Source organism: Alexandromys fortis, unplaced genomic scaffold (assembly GCF_014885135.2).
Source record: "Alexandromys fortis isolate MF-2015 unplaced genomic scaffold, M_Fortis_MF-2015_v1.1 scaffold_433, whole genome shotgun sequence".
Classification (NCBI taxonomy): Eukaryota; Metazoa; Chordata; class Mammalia; order Rodentia; family Cricetidae; genus Alexandromys; species Alexandromys fortis.
The window spans coordinates 74,510-94,895 of NW_026068300.1; the positions used below are offsets into that span (position 1 = coordinate 74,510).

Here is a 20,386-nt window from a genome sequence, read left to right on the forward strand (position 1 = left end):
AAATTACTAGTAGAATTTTTATACTTTTTAGTTAGAAATAGCAGTTTGATATTTTTGTTTGTTGGACATGGTCTGTTACTCGCCTAGCTCTCATTTATTCATCTGTTTCTTATATAACATGTCTTATTCACATGTTTTCTCTTGGATAAATCCTCTCTGATTTTTCTATGGATAGTTCCCTCTTATAATTTGCAGTATTGCTTACATGGGTGACCTGTGCTATTTTCTTCCAATGTACTTCTTTCAAGGTGAATTTTATGAGCCAGTGATTCTGGATGCAAGGTTCATAGGTGATTTCATTTCTATTCCACATATACCCTTCCATGCTCCCTGTCTATAGAAATGTTGACTATACAACAGGAATCATTTGGGGATTTGGGGTTTTGCTATGTGCTTTTCCATTTTCTGTAACAGAGTTGTATTAATTTTAGCATTTCAGATTTGACACCTTAGTGTGAAATGTCAAGAAGAGTTCCAATCTTTGTTCCTGAGACAAAAACTCAGAATAGTAACAGGGAAATGTCTGTTTCTCCAATAAATGCTTCCCAGGTAAGTGTCGTGTATCCACCCCCCCTTTTTTAATTGAAACAATACAAACCTGAATTTTTTTGCCTCTGGTACAGTTAGCTAAAGTATGTATTTCCTGTACTTTTTCCCCCTTTTCCTCTCTTATAACCAAGAGTAAGCTTCTAAATCGTGTCGCATGCATAGCACAGCTTTATTTCAAATTATTTTCCATTAGTTATTACTGTGGACTATATATTTTTCATGGAGTAAAGGCCTGTAATCCCGAAGGAGATTCCATTGTCAATGATGATCAAAGAAATACATTGATGCCTAGTTCTTACAAAGGATAAATTTGTGTCCTTATATATTAGTGAGGAAGGAAGATTTCATGTGCCACTTAGGTTGCATTTAAAGAATGATGAGATTCCAAGAAGCAGACTTATGAAAGTTGAACATGGAAATACAAAGGCCTTTTAGCAAATATCACTGAGCAATTCATTGAAAAATAGAATTAGCCGGGTGGTGGTGGCGCATGCCTTTAATCCCAGCACTCTGGAGGCAGAGGCAGGAGGATTTCTGTGAGTTCGGGGCCAGCCTGGTCTACAAGAGCTAGTTCCAGGTCAGGCTTCAAATCCTGTCTCGAAAAAAAAAAGTAGAATAGAATGGACTTACTATCTTGGATCCTATTAGTAAATATTTTAGCACTCCAGTAAACACAGATGAAGGAAGGAATATGTGGCTTGCTCTTGCCATCAAAATGATGATTCTGAAAAAAGGTGCAGATTTAAGTATACTGGATTCTTTCTTTGCTATTTGATTTCACTCAGTGATAATGTATCTATTGCTGTGTTGTTACCTGAAATCTGTTTGTCACAGAAGAGTTCTTGATTCCAGTGCTCAGTGATAAGTTTTCATGAGACAGATCAGAATTTTTTCTCTGCCTGTTTTTTCCCTGACAGGTTATGTCGCCACCTCAATACTGCACTATGTGGAATAATATCAATAAGATGCTGTGTATATGACATCAATTTTCAAGCATAAACTAATATCCCTTTTTAATGACTTTCTTCTCTTCCTTCCTTTTGAAGGAGGAAGACTCCTGGTAGTTTATGGTTTTTTTTTTCCCTGAAGCTTGGTATTATGTATGTGAAGATCCAGAAGAAAGGTTGTGATGATATGTTTTCATTTCTTTATTTAAAATAATTTTATTTAAGTATAGGGTTACTCATCTTTATGTGCACTGTATGCCTCCATGTTGCCCATAAAGCACTGTGGTAAGTACCAATCCCTTGGCATAGAAGTCAGGCATTTTCACCAGCTGTCATATATATGGATTATTAAACTATTTTCTGCAACAACAGCCTTACTCCTGAGCCATCTCTCTAGCCACCAGGTGTTATTGGTTGTTTTACTTTTTGCTTTTAGCTATTTGGTGACCTGCATCTAGCACTCAGATAAATCACACACAGAGACTTATTCTTTCTTATGAATGCCCAGTTTTACCTTGGTTTGTTTTTTAACTTAAATTATCCTGTTTACCTTTCTCTATTTCTGTGTTTCTTTTTATACTCCTTTCTCCAGCTTGCTGTATAACAATATGGTGGGCCCCTGGAGTCTTTCTCTCTTTCTCTTTTTGCTGCCTGATCCCTTTTGCTCTTTTTCTTCTTTCTATTTATTCTCCCTGCCTGCCAGCACCACCTATCCTCCTTTCTTGCCAAGCTTTTGGCCATTCAACTCTTTATTAGACCAATCTGATTGTTTTAGATAGGCAAAGTAACACAGCTTCACAAAAATAAACACTTGTATCATAAATGAATGCAACACATCTTTTCATCATTAAACAAATGTTCCACAGCATAAACAAATGTGACACATTTAAGAAATATATTTCATAATACCCAAATTTACATTTCTGGTGCAATTCATGAGGGAGCTATTATATAACCCCGAATCTCCTGTTTTCTTCAAAAGTGAAAGAAGAGTTATAAATGATAATCACCTATTTAACCTAAATTCATGATAGACAATTAAACTCAAATAATGCAGAAAAGAATACAGCTGAAATAACATTCAAAACTTTAATCGAGGCAATATAATGAGCATAATATATTGAAAATTAGTACATAGTGTATAATTATTATAAGGCATAATGCATTTCTAATCATACAAAATCTTTCTGCTTCATCTGAATGAATTGTCACATATGCCACGTATTCACATTATGTATTTCTCACCAGTGTAGTGACCCCGATGTGGAACTTCTGAAGCTGTTTTTATCTGTGTTCGTTATGTCACCTCATAGGAAGACTGAGATAATAGTAGTGCTGCCTAACACTGATTTTTCTATTTACTTCATGCTCATCAAAATATTCTCATAAATAACAAAGAATTTGGTTCTATGTCTTGTTTGGAACATTGTACAAATGTAATGTTATACTCTTTACTGTTAAGAAAAAACGTCTTTTTATTCATCCATGAGTTCTTCATTCCATATACTACCTCTTTGTTCTAGAAAAGGGTGCAGCATTGGACCTAGGCTTCAGGATCTAAACTGAAAATCTTAGAATAGAGTCAGATTAGGCCCAGCTGCAGACAGGATTAATCCAGTGTCCATATATTAACAAGGCTGGCAGTTGTCGAATTTGCAAGCACGGTTTTACTCCCCATAACTCTACCATCTGGAATGTGACATTGGGATCCTGTTTGATAACATTGTTCTTAAACACGGTCTCCTGCATCTAGACCTCAAATGTGTATCTTATATTTCCTAAAAGTTTGATGATTGTAAAACTGTTATGTCATACTGTTTACACAGAGAAATAAGATATAATATATAATCACTTTAGAAAGTATCTTTTATTAATTTTTTCAGACAGGATTTCTCTGTATAACAGTTCTAGCTGTCCTGGAACCAGCTCTTGTAGACTAGGCTGGCTATGAACTCACTGAGATTTATTGCTTCTGCCTCCTGAGTGCTGGGATTAAAGTGTGAGCCATCACTGCCCATAGAAAGTATCTTTTATTGAAATTAAATTTTACCTTCATTTTATATGTGTGAGTATATTTGCCTAAATGGATACCTGTGTGCTCTGTATGCTACATTGGATCCCATGGAACTAGAGTTAAAATCTGTTGTGTAGTGCCATGAGGGTGCTAGGAACTGAGCAGCATTTTAACAGACATTACAGAATCTGAACCAGGGGGGAAACTTGCAAATGTAATGACTGTGTCAAATAACGGCAGCCTTAAAGTTCCAGTCTCTAAGACTTTCTTTCTAGGCTCAATTAAAGATGCCATAATAGGCTAAAGGGGGTCTAAAAAAATCCGAGGGTTAAGATCTCAGGGGTAAGAAATCTACTCAAAACAGCTTCCCTCTATCCCTATTTCTTTATTCTTCTTTCTCATTTCTTTAAGTTCTCCCTTGTTCTGTCTTGTTCTCCTTTGTTCTCTCTTGTTGCTCCTTGTTTTATCTGTTACAAGTGTTTCCAGTCATATATATTCTTAAAACCCAGCCCTCCAGGTTTCAAGTCTAAAATTCTTTTGCCCCATAAAAAATCAGATAAGAGCTCTCTCTCTCTCTCTCTCTCTCTCTCTCGAGAGAGAGAGAGAGAGAGAGAGAGAGAGAGAGAGAGATAAACACATGTCTAGTGAACTCCTTAATGGAGAAAGTTAGTTAAGAAAAAAATTAAATCATCAGGGGATCCTAGAGGGGAAGTTAGTGCACGTTTTTAGGTGGTAGATAAAAGGTTTTGTTCAGTAAAATTATGAATAGGATGCAGATTTTTTTTAAATCAGTGAGCCAGTTTTTTCCTCTTACAACATGCACAAAATCAGGTAACCAAGCAACCTACACAAACAGTTAGGAAGAGGCCATGTCTCTTGATCTGATTAGCACATATATCAGAAGCTGCAATTTCTATGGGCCTAGGTCTGGAGTTAGACTTACTGCTCTAAGCAAATAAGAGACAATGTTCTGGGTCTGAATGATCAGTTCTGGGCTATGCTGTTATCAGTCATTCTAATTGGCGGTGTTGTGGGTCTTTCTCTGGGTTGCAGTTAATTATTTCCTCTGCTGTCCTGGAGAGTAAAATATGAGTGGTAAATTTCCTGAACTAAAATCATCAGTAAACTGAGGTAAAAGTGAGCATAAGGAGTTAGGAATCTTTTGAGTGAAATAAAAGCAAAGCAACAGCTTGGGCAGTAATTCTATGTCCTTGGAGTTCTGTGAACATCTTAAATAAAATGCTCTTTCCTGGTCCCTAAGCACTGACCAAATGCCTGCTGATAAAGATAATTGCAGGAAGGCAGATCTCTGCATTTACCTAGGAGATAAGAATGAAGGAGTGTGAAACTGGACTCTATGTTTAGTTTTTGAGCAGCGTGATTTTAATCCTAGCAGTAGGGAGATGAAGCAAGAGAATATGGTGAGTTCCATGTCAGTCTGGGTTAGTTCCAAGCTATGACTACACAGTATAACTCTCAAGAACATGAATAAGAAAATAGAGAACTATTCTTTATATGATCCTTCAGAGAGGACCTTTCATTATTGCTGTATCACCTATTGGCCTACCTTATGCAAGGTACACTCTTTAGATAAAAATGAGAAGGATATTATTGGTCCCTGTGGTTTGGTATAGATCAAATTGGGGGTTCCTCTGAGCATCCAATTAATGATTGTGCAACAGAAAAGGCCTCCACTAAGTCCACTATTCTGAGAATTTATAACTTACTTGTCTAATTAAATTTAAGAAAATATCAGTTATTGAATCTTTTACTTGTGCAGTATTCCCTGAATTCTCTGAAATTTTCAGAGAACTACCTCATATATGATAAATATGAGAAGATCTTAGATCAAAGCACAAAGCATATTCTGCACAATCATAAGAATATCCAAGAGAAGTCTTATAAATGTAATGTGTTTGGCAAAGTGACTCACAAATCCTTCCAGTGTACACTTCCCAACACAAGTGATACTGTAGAAAACAGATCGGATAATGACAGAGATGCATATATTGAATCACTAAACCTAAACAGACATAAAAGTGGGAACACTGGAGAAGAACCTTGCAAATATAATGACTAGGTAAGCAGTTTCAATTTGTGTTCCATAATTAGTCAACATCAAAGAATCCACACAGGAAAGAAAGAACACAAAAATATGGAGTATGATTTTGAACATAAACTCAAGCTAGAACAAACCAATAGTGGAAGGAAATCACACCAATGGAGGGAATGTGGAAAATGCTTCAAGATCGTCTCAAACCTAAGTAGACATCAGCTTGTGGTTCTTCCTGCAACCAGGTATTGCTTCAGGGTAAACTACCTAGAGTTAGGCCTCTATTAAATTTATTGATGGTTGAATCCTACTTTTGCAGGTGATAATGGTTGGGAAGTAAAGAACTTGCTTTGGGTGATCTGTTCATATTTAGCTTATCATGGCTGGCTCCTACAGTTAGTACAATTTTGAATAAATTCAGGCTCTTCTTTCCAAATGTTCAAAGCTCTTTCTGTCAGTTGGTGCTGCATCAGGGATGTTCGGCCTGAAAGAGCAGACAATGGAGAGTTCAGTTTCTGGACTGGTCCTTAACCATCTGGGTTTGCAGCTGGCTGGATAAGACTCTGGAGATTCCAATTTTAGGTGTTCAATGGATTGGGACCTCTGCTTGATGATCCTGAAAGCATTATTCTACATCTCTACAGATTGCCAGCATCATGGTAAAATTGTGCACAATGAAAAGACATCTCATATTGTACCCCCTCACAACATTGTTTTCTTCACTTGGTAATTATGTATAAACATAGTTCTTGTCTTCGGTGGTAGCAAGCATATGGCAGGGCTGAAAAAAGCCAGTCAAGGTACCCTGACAGCCTGGAGCTTTGTGGAAGTGAGCGTGGACAGAGAGGGTCATATGCAAATCAGTGGGGCAGGGACAATACCATATACGAAGGGTGATGGCAAATGAAGCAGTCTGTGGGCTTGGAAGCAGCATTTGTTGGAAGAGCATGGTAAGAGCCAGATCACAGGAGACTGATGGGAATTCCCAAAGGGATATCCAGGGCCTACATTTTTAGGAACAAAACAGAACTTAGATGGAATTTTACAGGTCCTGGAAAACTGCCATCAGCTGCAGCACACCCTGTAGGACAATGAGGTGAAATTATGAGTATTCTGTGCTTTGGGGAACTACAAACCCAATAGAGGAAAAACAGGACTGTGAAATAGACTGGACCAGAGGGGTGATCAGTTTCTATGTTTCTGAGGAGGAGGAGGACACAGGCTCTCAGAATTCTATTGTGGATACCTCTCCCCCGTCAGTAAACTTTAATTAATACCGACCGGGGCTTATCAGGGTTCCTTTCATTTGTCTTGTAGTTGCCAGCATATTCACAGAACTATCTGGAAGAGCATTTGCTCTACCTCTATTGTAGCATAAATCTAACTGGCCTTAATAATAAAAACCTGGAGTCATATATCATGGTAAATGGCAAAATATCAAAGAAATAAAGGAACCAGCATAATAAAACGTAACTTTTGTTATACTAACTACGTGCATCTGCCTTTTTAATGGCGACATATCCAAAAGTTTCAGAACTCAGGGTTGGGGTCAGATACCACGGTGCAGCGTCCTCCTAGATCCAGTTCTGCCGGCTAGGCTGGCAGCAAGCATGTGGGGAGGCTGCGCAGAGCGGGTCCAGGGCAGCCTGACAACCAGTAGAGGGACGAGTGTCCGGCGGGGTGGGGACACCTGCGTCTTCGGCGGAATTTAGGAGTAAAGAAAGAGTGAGGTGGACTTGGAAAACTAAAAAAATAGAGCTTCTGACAGCCGGGTTTAGAGGAATCACGTAACCGGAAGCACGGTGTAGTGGGCGTGGCCAGGAGGAGCCGCTCCAGAACCTGGTTGAAGGGACAGCGGATCCCGCTAGACCCTGTTGGGTTTGGGAAGCCGCATTGTCCGGAACCGGGCGAGGAAGACCCGGCTCGGAACCTGAAAACTCCCTGGAGCCGCAGTCGCCGCCGGGCGGCCTGGGAAAGTCAGCAGAGGGGGAACCGCAGCCCGGCGGCCCTGGAACCTCCCAGGTCAGAGGAGCTGCGGGGCTGGGACCCAGGAGGGGAGGGACCAGGGGTTGTGCTCGCTCAGGCGGCCTAGAAGGACACAGCTTTCAAAATTTGTTGTGGATATCTTTCCGTTGTCGGTAAATTTGAGATTCTATGTAGTGAGTCTTAATATTAGTATTGGTTTTTTTTTTCACTTGCCTTATGAACCATAAAATAAGACTATTTTCTCATAAAATAATTCCTAGAATAATCTGAAAGAACATTTGCATTCTTTTTTTTGTTTGCAAACAGGGTTTTCTTTGCTATTGTGGCCGTTTCAACGCCCCTGAAATTTAAAATCATCCATGATTTCTAACTCCCCTGTTTTACCACTTGCTTATTTAAGAGCGTATCCTTTGCCCTTTACACTAGCCAAAGATGTATATAGATAATAATCACACAAGGAACCAATGCACATATGATTATATCTTATGGAGAACATGTATTTTATGGAGTGCCACAGATATGGTTGTAAACCCTTTGCTCCCTATTAATTTTCCGTGTGAGATACCTGCAGTGTGGGATATAAATACAGCATTCAGAATTGCGTCCTCATATGCTGTGTTCTTGTGTTACACCTTAGGTCCAGGCAAGCCCAACATGCATGCTGTTAGAGCATATCAGACCACACTGATATACTGTTTCATAGTTAGCAAAGTCACTTTAGATTAAAAGAAAATTAGAAAGCATCTTCTGAATAATTATGACTACACACCTGTATCAGAAATATACCTCCTTGGTTGAAGAAAAGCTCTCTGCCCATGTGCATACACGTGGCGAAACTGTTTTGTTTGTTTGTTTCAGGGTTTGTTGACATTCATCTCTGTGACTGTGGACTTCTTGCAGGAGGCATGGGAATGTCTATAGCTGCTCACAGGGCGTTTTGCAGAGATCTTCTATTGGGAGAAGTATAGCAGAGTGGGTTCGGAGGGTGAGAATAGTTTTCATGCAAGCTCCCTTGCTCTTCTTCAGCGTTCCGGAGAAAACTGCACATGTGTGAGATGTGTGTGAATGAGTCTCACATCTTGGAGAATAAAGTAAAATCCAAAGAGAAGGAGACTGTGTTCTTTATATTTTCTCTCTCCTTCACGTTTAGCATATGTTAACACCTTTTGTTGTTGCTCCATGAAAAGGTCCAGGTGCTTTCTGAGGAATCTCTTTCCCATATGCAGATCTCACATTGTCAATAAGTCCTGCTCACCTGTGAGTCAGAACAAAGAGCCCTGGATGTGAAGAGAGAGGATCCAGGTATGTTACAGCGATTGAGGAAGGTGTGAAGGGATGGAAAGGGCTCAAGTGACAGTAGAAAGAGGACATGAGATTGGATTTGCCTCATTCTATTTATTATTTTAATTACTTTTATCATTTATTATTCATTTTATTAGAAATGATTCTAAAGAATTCCACTGAGAATAATTTCAGGATTGCCCAATTCTAGGTGTTTGACACTCTTTATTAAGTACTAAATCTTAGAGTTAAATTTATTTTTCTTTGCATGAGAATGATGCTGCCCTTCCTCTATTTTCATCACTAATTATGTTTTTATACCAATATTATGTGAGTTTATTACTATAATTTTAATATAGTGGTTAGTTAGAGCCATTGAAGCCTCTTTGTCCTGGGTGCTGGGTTTTGTAGCATTTTTGCATTCCTTCAGGTTTCATGTCTATATATAGAGTTAATTCCCAGCAAGATTTTGAAAAGATTTGCTTAATATCGCTGCCAAGTAATAGACTCTATCTACATTGTCTACGTCTTGATATGCTCTTATTGTCTGTCTTCAACACTCCACAGTTTGTATTGCTATAATTTTTATGTTTTAAAATTACCTTTGGATTTGATCCTGCTCTCATAAATTTTTAAATCTTTGGAACATTTTCTCCATTTGCATAAAAATGCCTATGTGATATGGGTACAAATTACTTAGAATCTTTGCAGAGCACAAATATCCTTTTATATTTCTTCACATGTTTGAATGAGAACATGTTGTAGGATGAGCGGTGGGCCATATCTCGCCACCCGTCTAGCTTAGCCCTGAAATAATTACACAGAAACTGTATTCCTTTAAACACTGCCTGGCCCATTATTTCTAGCCTGTTATTGGCTAACTCACATCTTGATTTAACCCATTTCTAATAATCTGTGTTCACCACGAGGGCGTGTCTTACTGGGAAAGATTCAGCATGTCTGACCTGGCGGATGGCTCCATGGTGTCAATCCCTGACCCTGCTTTCTTCCTCCCAGAATTCAGTTCTGTCTACTCTGGTTACCTAATTTCTACCCTATCAAAAAGCCGAGGTAGTCTCTTTATTCAACCAACGAAAGCAACACATAAACAGAAAGACCTCCTACACCAAGGACATGCTATCCATGAGTCAGTATTTACATGTCTCTTATGTATTCTTTTGGTTTATATCTATTGGGAAATGGACCATTTGATCACTTGTTAATATTTCTTTTGTATTTTTATAGATTCAACATTTCTTTTACCCACCATAATTATTACCAACCCTCTTCACAGGAAAAAAAAAAAGAATTTTTTCACTCTTAGCACTTTGTATCCTTACATTTGAAGGAAATACTTTTTATAGATAAAAAGTATATATTTTGATTTAAGGGTGTCTTTTCTCTCTTTTTTAGGCTGTATCCTATCTTCATGTTTGAGTTGGGGAATATCATCCTTATACATTACCAAACATCGCGGAAGGAAAATATAAACATATACCATTCTATTAATCATTTTGTTAATTTTTCTCTATTGTGTTTACTTTCCTTTTTCTGCTGCTCTTATTGCTTTGGGTATCTGCTCTTCTGCCACTGTCATGTTGCTGTTGTTCCTGTCCGTCTGTGGTGTCATCTTGAAATCACAGCTGGGATGACTCAAGCTTTGCTCGGCACTCTGAGGATTTTTGTGTTGGGGTTTTCCTTCTAGTACTTTCTGTGGGGTTAAGTTTCTCAATAGGTATTGTTTAAATCTACTTTTGTCATGGAATATCTTGTTTATATATCGATGGTGATCGAAAGCTTTGCTAGGTATAATAGTTGGACTTGCATCCGTGATCTCTTAGTGTCTGTAGTACACCTGTCCAGGACCTTCTGAATCTCATGGTTTCCATTGAGAAGTTGGTATAGTTTTGATTGGTCTGCCTTTATATGCTATTTGACCTCTTTCCTTTGTAGCTCTTAATATTCTTTCTTTATTCTGTATGTTTTGCATTTTGATTATTATATGGCGAGGGGACTTTTTTATTTTTATTGTAATTTTTATCCAGTCTATTTGGCCTTCTGTAAGTTTCTTGTACCTTCATAGGGATATCCTTCTTTAAATTAGAAAAGTTTTGTCTTTTTTTTAAAAAAATATATTTTCCGTGCCTTTGAGCTGGAGTTCTTCTCTTTCTGCTATCCCTATTATTTGGTCTTCATGGTGTCCTAGATTTCTTGGATGTTTTGTGTTAAGAATTTGTTGGAGTCAATGATTTCTTCGACCAAGGAATCAATTTCCTCTATAACATCTTTAACGCCTGAGATTCTCTCTTCCATCCCTTGTATTCTGTTTGCTATGCTTGCCTCTGTAGTTCCTGTTTGTCTACCCAGATTTTCCACATCCAGAATTCCCTCGGTTTGTGTTTTCTCTATTGCCTCTATTTCATTCTTCAGGTCTTGAACTGTTTGCTTTACTTGTTTGTTTTTTCTTGATTCTCTTGGGTTTCTTTGAGGGATTTATTAATTTCCCCCAAGTTTTTGTTTATCTTTTCTACAATATCTTTAAGGGAGTTTTTCATTTTCTCTTTAAAAGTCTCCATCATCTTCATAAAGTTATGAATAAATTGTTTTCTTCTGCTTCTTCTGGATTAGGATAATCAAGTCTTCCTGTTGTATGACCCCTGGGTTCTGTTGTTACCATGTTGCTTTTTAGGTTGTTGGATGAATTCTTGTATTGGCACTTACCCGTGTCTTTCTACAATTGATGCTGATGCCAGCAGTGTCTTTACATCTTGGTTCAATCCTTGCAGTGGCTGTCAGCATCTTTTGGAACTGTTCTTGGTCTGCTCTGTACTGTCAATGTCTGTGTCTCATGGAGGCACTGAGGTCTCTCTTAGCCTGCTCTCTTGGTCTGTTCTACTGCTGTGCTCTCTTGCTCCACTCTGTGCAGTTACTGCTTGTGCTTTAGAGTTACTCTTCTCGTGGTCCTCTCTATGTAGTTGCTGCTTGTGTTTCAATATTCTTCTGAGCTTGTGACACATGGGGGCATATTGGAGGGTTTCGGTGCAGAGTGGGATTTGTAGCTTGCAAGGTGTGGTGAATGTGGGTGTATTGGGGCAGCCTATCTGCAGGAAACTCTCCTTCTGGCTAACTGGAGAAGCTGAGGCCGGTGGGGAATTGGCCCTGGGTTGTGCCCTACTATGGAGGGCCTAGAGAGTGGTATATCCTGCCAGGTGACTGGTCACTCACCTCTTGGTCCTCTCTGTATTTTAGCAAGCTGTGTTTCACAGTTCTACTGGGTTGCAGGAGGATAGGCAAGTTTGGGTGCATGGTGGGGCTTGTAGCTTGCAGAGTTTGATGGATGGTGTGGGTTATTGGGATAGCCTACCTGGAGGAAACTCTCCTCCTGCCTGGCTTGAGAAGCTGAGGTAGTTGGGGGAGGGGCCCGGGGTTTTGTTGAGGACCTAGAGAGCAGGTATCCTGCTGGGTGGCTGGTCACTCATCTCTTGATCCTCTCTGTATTGTAGCAGGCTTTTTTTTCCCCTGAGTTCCACCCTTGGTCCTCCCTTTGAGTAGCAAGTTGTTCAGAAAATATTTTTATCAGTAAAATTAGGGATAGTGATTTTCTTCCTCCTGCTGATATCTGTATTGAAAATAATCTGACTCCCAGCTTTCCTATTCATGTGTTACTTTTGTAAAATATCATATTTTCTGGTTTTTTTTATGGCTAAAATCTCTGGCTGTTCTGTTTTCTTTCTTCCTAATTATGATCTACAGTGCATTTTGAATGGATGACCTCTGTCGTTTATAACCTTCTTCATATGCCTTTCCTTCTCCATGGATTTTCAGAGCCCATGTTTCTGGTTGCAATGATCAGGCTCATAGCCATTTTCTTTCACCACTCTATTTTTTTTAATATTTATTTATTATGTATACAATATTCTGTCTGTCTGTGTGTATGCCTGCAGGCCAGAAGAGGGCACCAGACCCCATTACAGATGGTTGTGAGCCACCATGTGGTTGCTGGGAATTGAACTCAGGACCCCTGGAAGAGCAGGCAGTGCTCCCAACTTCTGAGCCATCTCTCCAGCCCTCTTTCACCACTCTAAATATATCCTTCCATGCTTTCCTCTCTGTAGTAATGTTGACAAATTTTTGGTATCATTTTGGTTTTTTTTTTTTTTAGTCTTTTTTATGTGGTTTGGTATTGGCCTTAATATAGTTGTATTAATTTTAGTTTTGTATTTTTGACACCTTGATGGAAATTTCAACAAGAATTCCAGTCCTTGTTTTCTGAGAGAGAGTCAGAAACAACAACAAGAAGAATGAATGCATCTGTGGTAAATGCTCCCCAGGTCAGTGCCATGTTCACATTTCTTTGAAAATTGTTTTTATTATTGAAACCATTTAATTTCTAAATTCCCTGTCAGTGGCAATGTTATTGAAAGTGTTTCTTTTGCCTAATTTATTTGTCTTTTTCTTCTTTTACATTCAAGTTTATGTCTTTATATATTTTAACTGTATAGCAGAGACTGGTCCCATTATATTTTCACTTGGTTTTATACTGTGAGACCATGAATTTCTGTGGACTTAAAACTTGAAGCTCTAAAACATAAGCTATTGTAAATGACACTCAAAGAAATATGTTGATGACCATTTTCCACATAGAATGGACTTGTATCCTTTTGTATTAGGAAGGATGGTCTCATGTGCCAGATAGTTGTGTAGCTGTAATGGTCAGTTTTCCAGGAACAGGCTTATGAACATGGACCTGCCATTACATGGGCCTTTTACTGATATCACTGAGCAACTTACAGAAAAGTAGGGCTAGAAGAAACTTATTGTCTTGAACCTTAATAGTAAATATTTTAGCACCATAGGGAGTGTAGATGATAGAAGTAATATATGGCTTGCTCTTACCAGAAAGTTGATATGTCTGTGAAGATATGAAGGTTATGGTATTCTGGTTTGTCTTTTTGCCGTATTCTGTCACACAGTGATGTGCATTGACACCTGAAATGTACTTATCTCAGGAAAAATTCTCTTCAAAGTTCAGCAGTTAATTCTCTTAAGAAAAATCTTATTTTCTCTATTTTTTATCTCATTTTTCAGAAGGGGCATGAGCACTGCTGTCCCACCTTTTGTATGTCATCATATAGAATACATTAGTAAGAATTTTCTATAGAGGACTGACTGTCATCAGTTTTGAAGCACAAACGACTGTCTCTTTTAATGACTTTACTCTGTTCTTTTCTTTTGGTCAAAGAAGGCCTTCTCCAGCCTATGTTTTGTTTTTCTTTTTTTCTCTCCCTGGAGATTTGTATTACATAGGGTGAAAATTCTGAAGAATTATCTTAATGTTTCTATTTCTTTGCTTACAGTAATATTTTATTTAAGTATATGAGGGTTTACCGCATATGTTTATATACACTATATGATGAATTATGCTCCTGGATCCCTGAAGTCAGACATTGTAGTTAGTTGCTGTGTGTTTAGAAAGAATCAAAATAGGTTTCTCTGCAGGAACAGAAAGTATCTTTACCTCTGAGCCGCGTCTTCAGGCTCCGGATTAACATTTCCGGTGCACACTTGTGACAGTATATGACCCTGTGTATTCTAGTTTTTGAAAAATGAAGGCATAATCATAAATGATACTTATCTATGGTAAAATCCTGTTAGATGAATGAATTAAAATTCATCTAGAATTTTATAGAATATAATAGAATATTACATCAAAATGTTCACAGAAATTGGAAATACAATCAAGACAATAAATATTTGATAAAGTATTTTTTTAAAAAATAAAATTCCAGTTATACATACATACATACATACATGTAGTAGAAGGCTGCTTGTTTGTGCCCGGCTGCTCAGACTCAAAATAACCACACAGAAACTATATTATTTGCAGTACTGTTTGGCCAAGAGCTTAAATGTATTTCTGGCTAACTCTTATATCCTAAACTAACCCATCTCCATTAAGCTGTGTATCACCACATCATTGTGGCTTACCGGCAAAGTTTCGGCATGTCTGTCTCTGGTGGTGGCTCCAATATTTATGCTTCAGCAGAGAACATTGGATTTTAAGGATCTGAGATTAAGTTATGTTTTGTACTGCCCTAAGTGTGCTGAGAATCAAACCTCGTTTTCAAGAACTTTAAGAAATTATAGACTATAAACTCTAGACAAATTGTTCAAATTTAGTGATTGTGGGAAATCTCTTATTTGCTACTCGGATCTTAGAAATCACCAGTAAATTCTTGGAGGTGATAGACCTAATGGATATAAGCAGTGTACAACATCAGTCTATATATTGTCTCTGAAGGTAGCAACATAGAACTTCTAGAAAACTCTGGTCCTTTGAAATTTGCCATGGCTAGTCTGTATCATGAACATGTCTCTAAATCTGTAGGTCTGTTTAAACCAAGAAATCATTTGTCAAGCAGTGCATGGTAAATGGGTAATTTCTCATTCCAGGTTCTGTTAACATTCAGGGATGTGACAGTGGACCTCTCACAGGAGGAATGGGAATGTCTAGACTGTGCTCAGAGAGCTTTGTACATGGATGTAATGTTGGAGAATTATAACAATCTACTCTTTGTGGGTAAGAATGTTCTTCTTATAGAATTACTTATTCATTCTTCTTATTTACCTACTTTGTATCTATGTAAACTCTCCGAACCTAGAGAATCCCAGAATGAGGGAAATTCTCGTTACCAACATAACTATTTAATGGTGCTTCCTTGTCAACTTTCTGTATTCTCTGGAAGAGTAACCAATGCTATATTCACTGTGATATCTTCAGCCCTCCTATCAATATATAAAGAAAATTTAAATATTCAAAGAATATTGAATATTCAAAGCAAGGAAGTATAGTACAGTACTCTTAATAATGACAATATTTTAATTTTGTTTTGGCTTAAACTCTCCACCTATTTCTGATTATAAACAATGCAAAAGGTTTTAGAGAAAGAGCTGTTGCTTGTAAGAGTGTTTTTTTTTTGTTTGTTTGTTTTTTGATGTGGAGTTGCTATGTTTCATACTGGCACAGCATGAGTTTAATATTTGCACTTTGGAGGCTGAATCAGGAGAACATGTTGAGTTCCCTGCTGAACTATTTTATGAGTTTCTAGTTGATGAAAGCTGTACTGTGTGACTCTGTTTCAAAAATAAGAAATAGGGAAACATTCTTCATATGATCCTTCACAGAGCTTCTTTCTCAAAGTTCTTTACTGCTCAAACACCTGTTTGTCTTATGGGCTCAAAGTACAGTGTTTAGATAAGAATGAGAAGGCTATATATGGGACTGACCTAAGATGTCTACATATATTACAGTTGTTAGCTTGAGCTATTTGTGGAACCCCTAACATCACTGCCTTTACCTGAATTTTTGGCTTGCTATTGGGAATTTATTCCTCATAGTGGGTTGCTTTACCCAGCCTTAATATAATGGAAGGAACTTAGTCCTACCTCAACTTAATATGCCATGCTTTCTTGACATCCATGGGAGGCCTGCCATTTTTAGAACAGAAACTGAAGAAAAATTGATAGGAGGGCAGAGGGGAGGGGAGCAGAAGAAACAGGAGAGAAGAGAGGGGAGAAAAACTGCCATTAGGATGTCAAATAAATGAAAAAAAAATTAAAAGGAAAAAAAATGAGTAGGCTATTATTGGTCCCCATAGTGTGATATAGATCAGATTGGAGATTCTTTGAGCCTCCATTTAATGATTGTGAAACAGAAAATTCCTTGGTTAAGACTTCTATTTCTGATTACTAGTTTATATGTCATACCTAAGAAAACATCAGGTATTGAATCTTTTATTTGTGCATTAATTGCTATTATCCATAACTGTACTAATTTTTCAGAAAAGCATCATTTATGTGATAAATGTGAGAAGGTTCTGCACCAAGGCACAAAGACTTTTGTCCATGATCATGAAAATATTCAAGAGAAATCTTACAAATGTTTTGAGCTTGGCCAAGTGATTCATGAACCCTGCCAATGTACACCTTATGGTACAAGGAATACTGCAGAAAATTACAAGTACAGTTTTGGTAACCACATTCCTGCCTGTGTTGAAACCACAATCCTCAATAGACACAAAAGTGGAGATGCTGGAGACGAACTTTGCAAATATGAAGACTATGTAAGTTGTTTAAATTTGTGTTTCATCATTAGCCAAAATCAGAGTACTCAGAAAAGAAAGAAAGAACAGAAAAATACAAAGTATGGTCCATCTTTTCACTCTAATAGAGAAATTATATTGAAACAAACTGATAATGGGAAGAAACCACACCATTGCAGGAAATGTGGAAAATTCTTCAAGACTTACTCAAGCCTCATTAGCCATCAGAGAGTCCATACTAAAGAAAAAACCTATAAATGTACAAAATGTAGTAATTCTTTTTTGCATTTTTCACAACTCAATATCCATTACAAAACCCACTGTCTGGAAAAACCTTACAAATGTTCAGAATGTGGTAAGTGCTTCTGTCACACATCAGACTTTGAAAGACATTACAGGATCCACATTCGAGGGAAACCTTACAAATGTGGTGAATGTGACAAATCATTTTCCGCAAAACAAAATCTTAGAATTCATCAGAGAATCCACACGGGAGAGAAACCATACAAATGTAATGAGTGTGGCAAATCTTTTAGAAGTGACCCCAATCTTAGAAATCATCTGAAAAGACATAGAGGTGAGAAACCTTACAAATGTAGCGAATGTGAAAAATCCTTTACCACAAAAGACAATCTTAGAACTCATCAGAGAATCCACACAGGAGAGAAACCTTACAAATGCAATGAATGTGAGAAATCCTTTACCTCAAAAGACTATCTTAGGATTCATCAGAGACTCCACACAGGAGAGAAACCTTACAAATGTAGTGAATGTGGCAAATCTTTTAGAGGTAGCCCAAGTCTTAGAACACATCTGAAAAGTCATATAGGTGCAAAACCTTACAGGTGTAGTGAATGTGACAAATTCTTTACCACAAAAAGCAGTCTTAGAACTCATCAGAGACTCCACACAGGGGAGAAACCTTACAAATGTAGTGAATGTGGCAAATCCTTTTCCAGTAGCTCAAATCTTAAAACACATCTGAAAAGTCATTCAGATGAGAAACCTTACCAATGTAGTGAATGTGACAAATCATTTTCATATGGCTCAAATCTTAGAACACATCTGAAAACTCATACAGGTGAGAAACCTTTCAAATGTAGTGAATGTGACAAATCCTTTACCACAAAAGACGGTCTTAGAACTCATCAGAGAATCCACACTGGAGAGAAACCTTACAAATGTAGTGATTGCGGCAAATCTTTTGCCCAGAAAGTCCAGCTTATGACTCACCAGAGAACTCACACAGGAGAGAAACCTTATAAATGTAGTGAGTGTAACAAATTCTTTACCAGAAAAGCCAATCTTAGAGGTCATCAGAGAATACATACATTAGAGAAACTTTAGAAATGTAGCGAATGTGAGAAATCCTTTACTGTTGGTTCAACTCTTAGAATACGGTCCGGGATATTTGATTACACTGTGAAGCCTGAGTTTTAATAATATTAATCTTGGATCAGGGACTGAAACCGAGAACTATTTAACAGGAATTAGCAATTGAAAGTAAGATGCAGAGATGAACAATAATGAATAGATGAGCAATTTGGAATTTCACAGTCTTTTCAGTCGGAGATGGTTGGGGAGACACTCTCTTGCTGAGTCTCTAGGCCTCTCTGAACCAGCATGTTTGGTGTGGGAAGTCCTTCTGTACATGTATTGCTTTTATTGGTTAATGAATGAATAAAGTATCTGTCTTGGGCCTGGCAGGGCAGAATAGAGGTAGGCTGGGAAAACAAAACTGAATGCTGGGAGAACAGACAAGTCAGAACCTTGCTGGTAAGCCACTGCCACGTGCCTATATGCAGATTAATAGAAATTGGTTAAATTAAAATGTATAAAACCTAGCTAATAAGAAGCTAGAGCTAATAGACCATGCAGTGATTTAATTAATACAATCTCTGTGTCGTTATTTCGGGGCTGAGCAGCCGGGAACAAACAAGCGGCCTCCTCCAACACATGTTTTCACCCCAGTGTCTGAGTCCTGAGCCCTTATTGGTAAATAGAACAATAGAAACTTAGGTAAAAGCTACATTTGTTGGCTATGCCACAGCCAGTACTAGCAGAGTCAGAAATCCCACCAAACCACAGCCCAAGCAACAGTGTTTTTAATGCAGGGCCATAGGACCATAGTCAGGTGTAACTGCTTTGCTGACAGGAAAACAACGTGAACACATCAGAATAGATACTAAAGAGAAACATAAATGCAGTGAATGTGAGAAATCCTTTACTGTTTGCTCATTTTTAAGAGTATATTAGAGAATTCGTTCAGGAGATAAACCTTGCAAGTGTAGTTGTCTTCATTAGGCTTTTTTGCTCTGAAGCAATTCTCTTAAAGGAAAACTTTTAACTGAGGCTGGCTACAATTTCAGAGATTTAGTCCATTGACATCATGGTGGGAAACACAGTGACATGTATGCAGACATAGTGCAAGAGAATGAACCGAGACGTCTGTGGCACGATCCTTGGGTAGCAGGAAGTAAGCTATGTACTAGGTGTGGCTTGAGCATATGTGAGACTTCAATGCCTACCTTAACAGTGACACACTTCTTCCAGCAAGTTTACCCAAACTCAAAGAAGGCTGTCCCTCCTAATAGAGCCATTCCTTATGGGCCAATCATTCACATTGGGGCCATTCCTATTCAAACAACCATAGTAGTGGATATGAGAATCATTTTATCTATAAAATCACCCCGAGAACAGATCATAGTATTCATGTGGTAGAGAAAACTGAAAAATGTAATGTATATGCAAAAGTCTTTACCAGCCTCTCAGGTCTAAGAGAACATCTGAAAATTTATACCAGTGAGACAAGTTTCCATGGAAAATCATTTGGGATGTTCTTAAACCAAGGTCTGTTCTTAGCTACCCTTGAGACTCCACACTAGAGAATCATTGTGAACATGAGATATTTGGGAAAGCCTTTAAGTTAATTTCAAATCTTAGAAAACATTAGGAGTTAATGCAGAGAAAAATGGGAAAAAATGTAGAACAAGTTTCATCAAAACCTTTTACTTGTTCAACCTCAAATGTTTCATAATAAAGACCAAATGGAGAAATGTTATTTATATGTAGTTGTGTAACAAATTTCTGGACATCGGAATGATCCATTCTGGAGGGAAGCTGATTAAGGCAGGAAATACACCACTCAAAACAACTTCAATACATCTCTGAAACTGATAGGATTCAGTGTTCTTAACTGAAATGAAGAAACTCAGGAAGTCGTGTCCCTTTGAAGAGGATTTTGGTCATTAAGATAGGATGCTCTTTAACTTGTAGGTTTGCCTACTGACGTGTAGTGTGTTCCAGGTGTGCATCATGCATAAGCTGTATCACATGCAGCTTTTGAGTTTCATCATAGGAACTGTGTTTGAGTCTCTCGTGCTCCTGTAATTAACCGCCTCCCCATATTTCTGTAAGCAATTCCAATAAAACTCTTTGATTAAAAAGGTTGGAC

At 38.0% G+C, this 20,386-nt stretch overlaps 1 protein-coding gene across 1 annotated transcript; it reads left to right on the forward strand.

Moving 5' to 3' along the window:
* Nucleotides 1-7,397: 7,397 nt before the first annotated feature.
* Nucleotides 7,398-19,993, forward strand: LOC126495001 (zinc finger protein 883-like). Its single transcript, XM_050132619.1, has 4 exons — nucleotides 7,398-8,851; nucleotides 10,244-13,161; nucleotides 15,284-15,410; nucleotides 16,673-19,993. Exons 2-4 carry the CDS (start codon nucleotides 13,132-13,134, stop codon nucleotides 18,277-18,279), a joined length of 1,764 nt encoding a protein of 587 aa, XP_049988576.1. The 5' UTR covers nucleotides 7,398-8,851; nucleotides 10,244-13,131; the 3' UTR covers nucleotides 18,280-19,993.
* The last annotated feature ends 393 nt before the right edge of the window (nucleotides 19,994-20,386 follow it).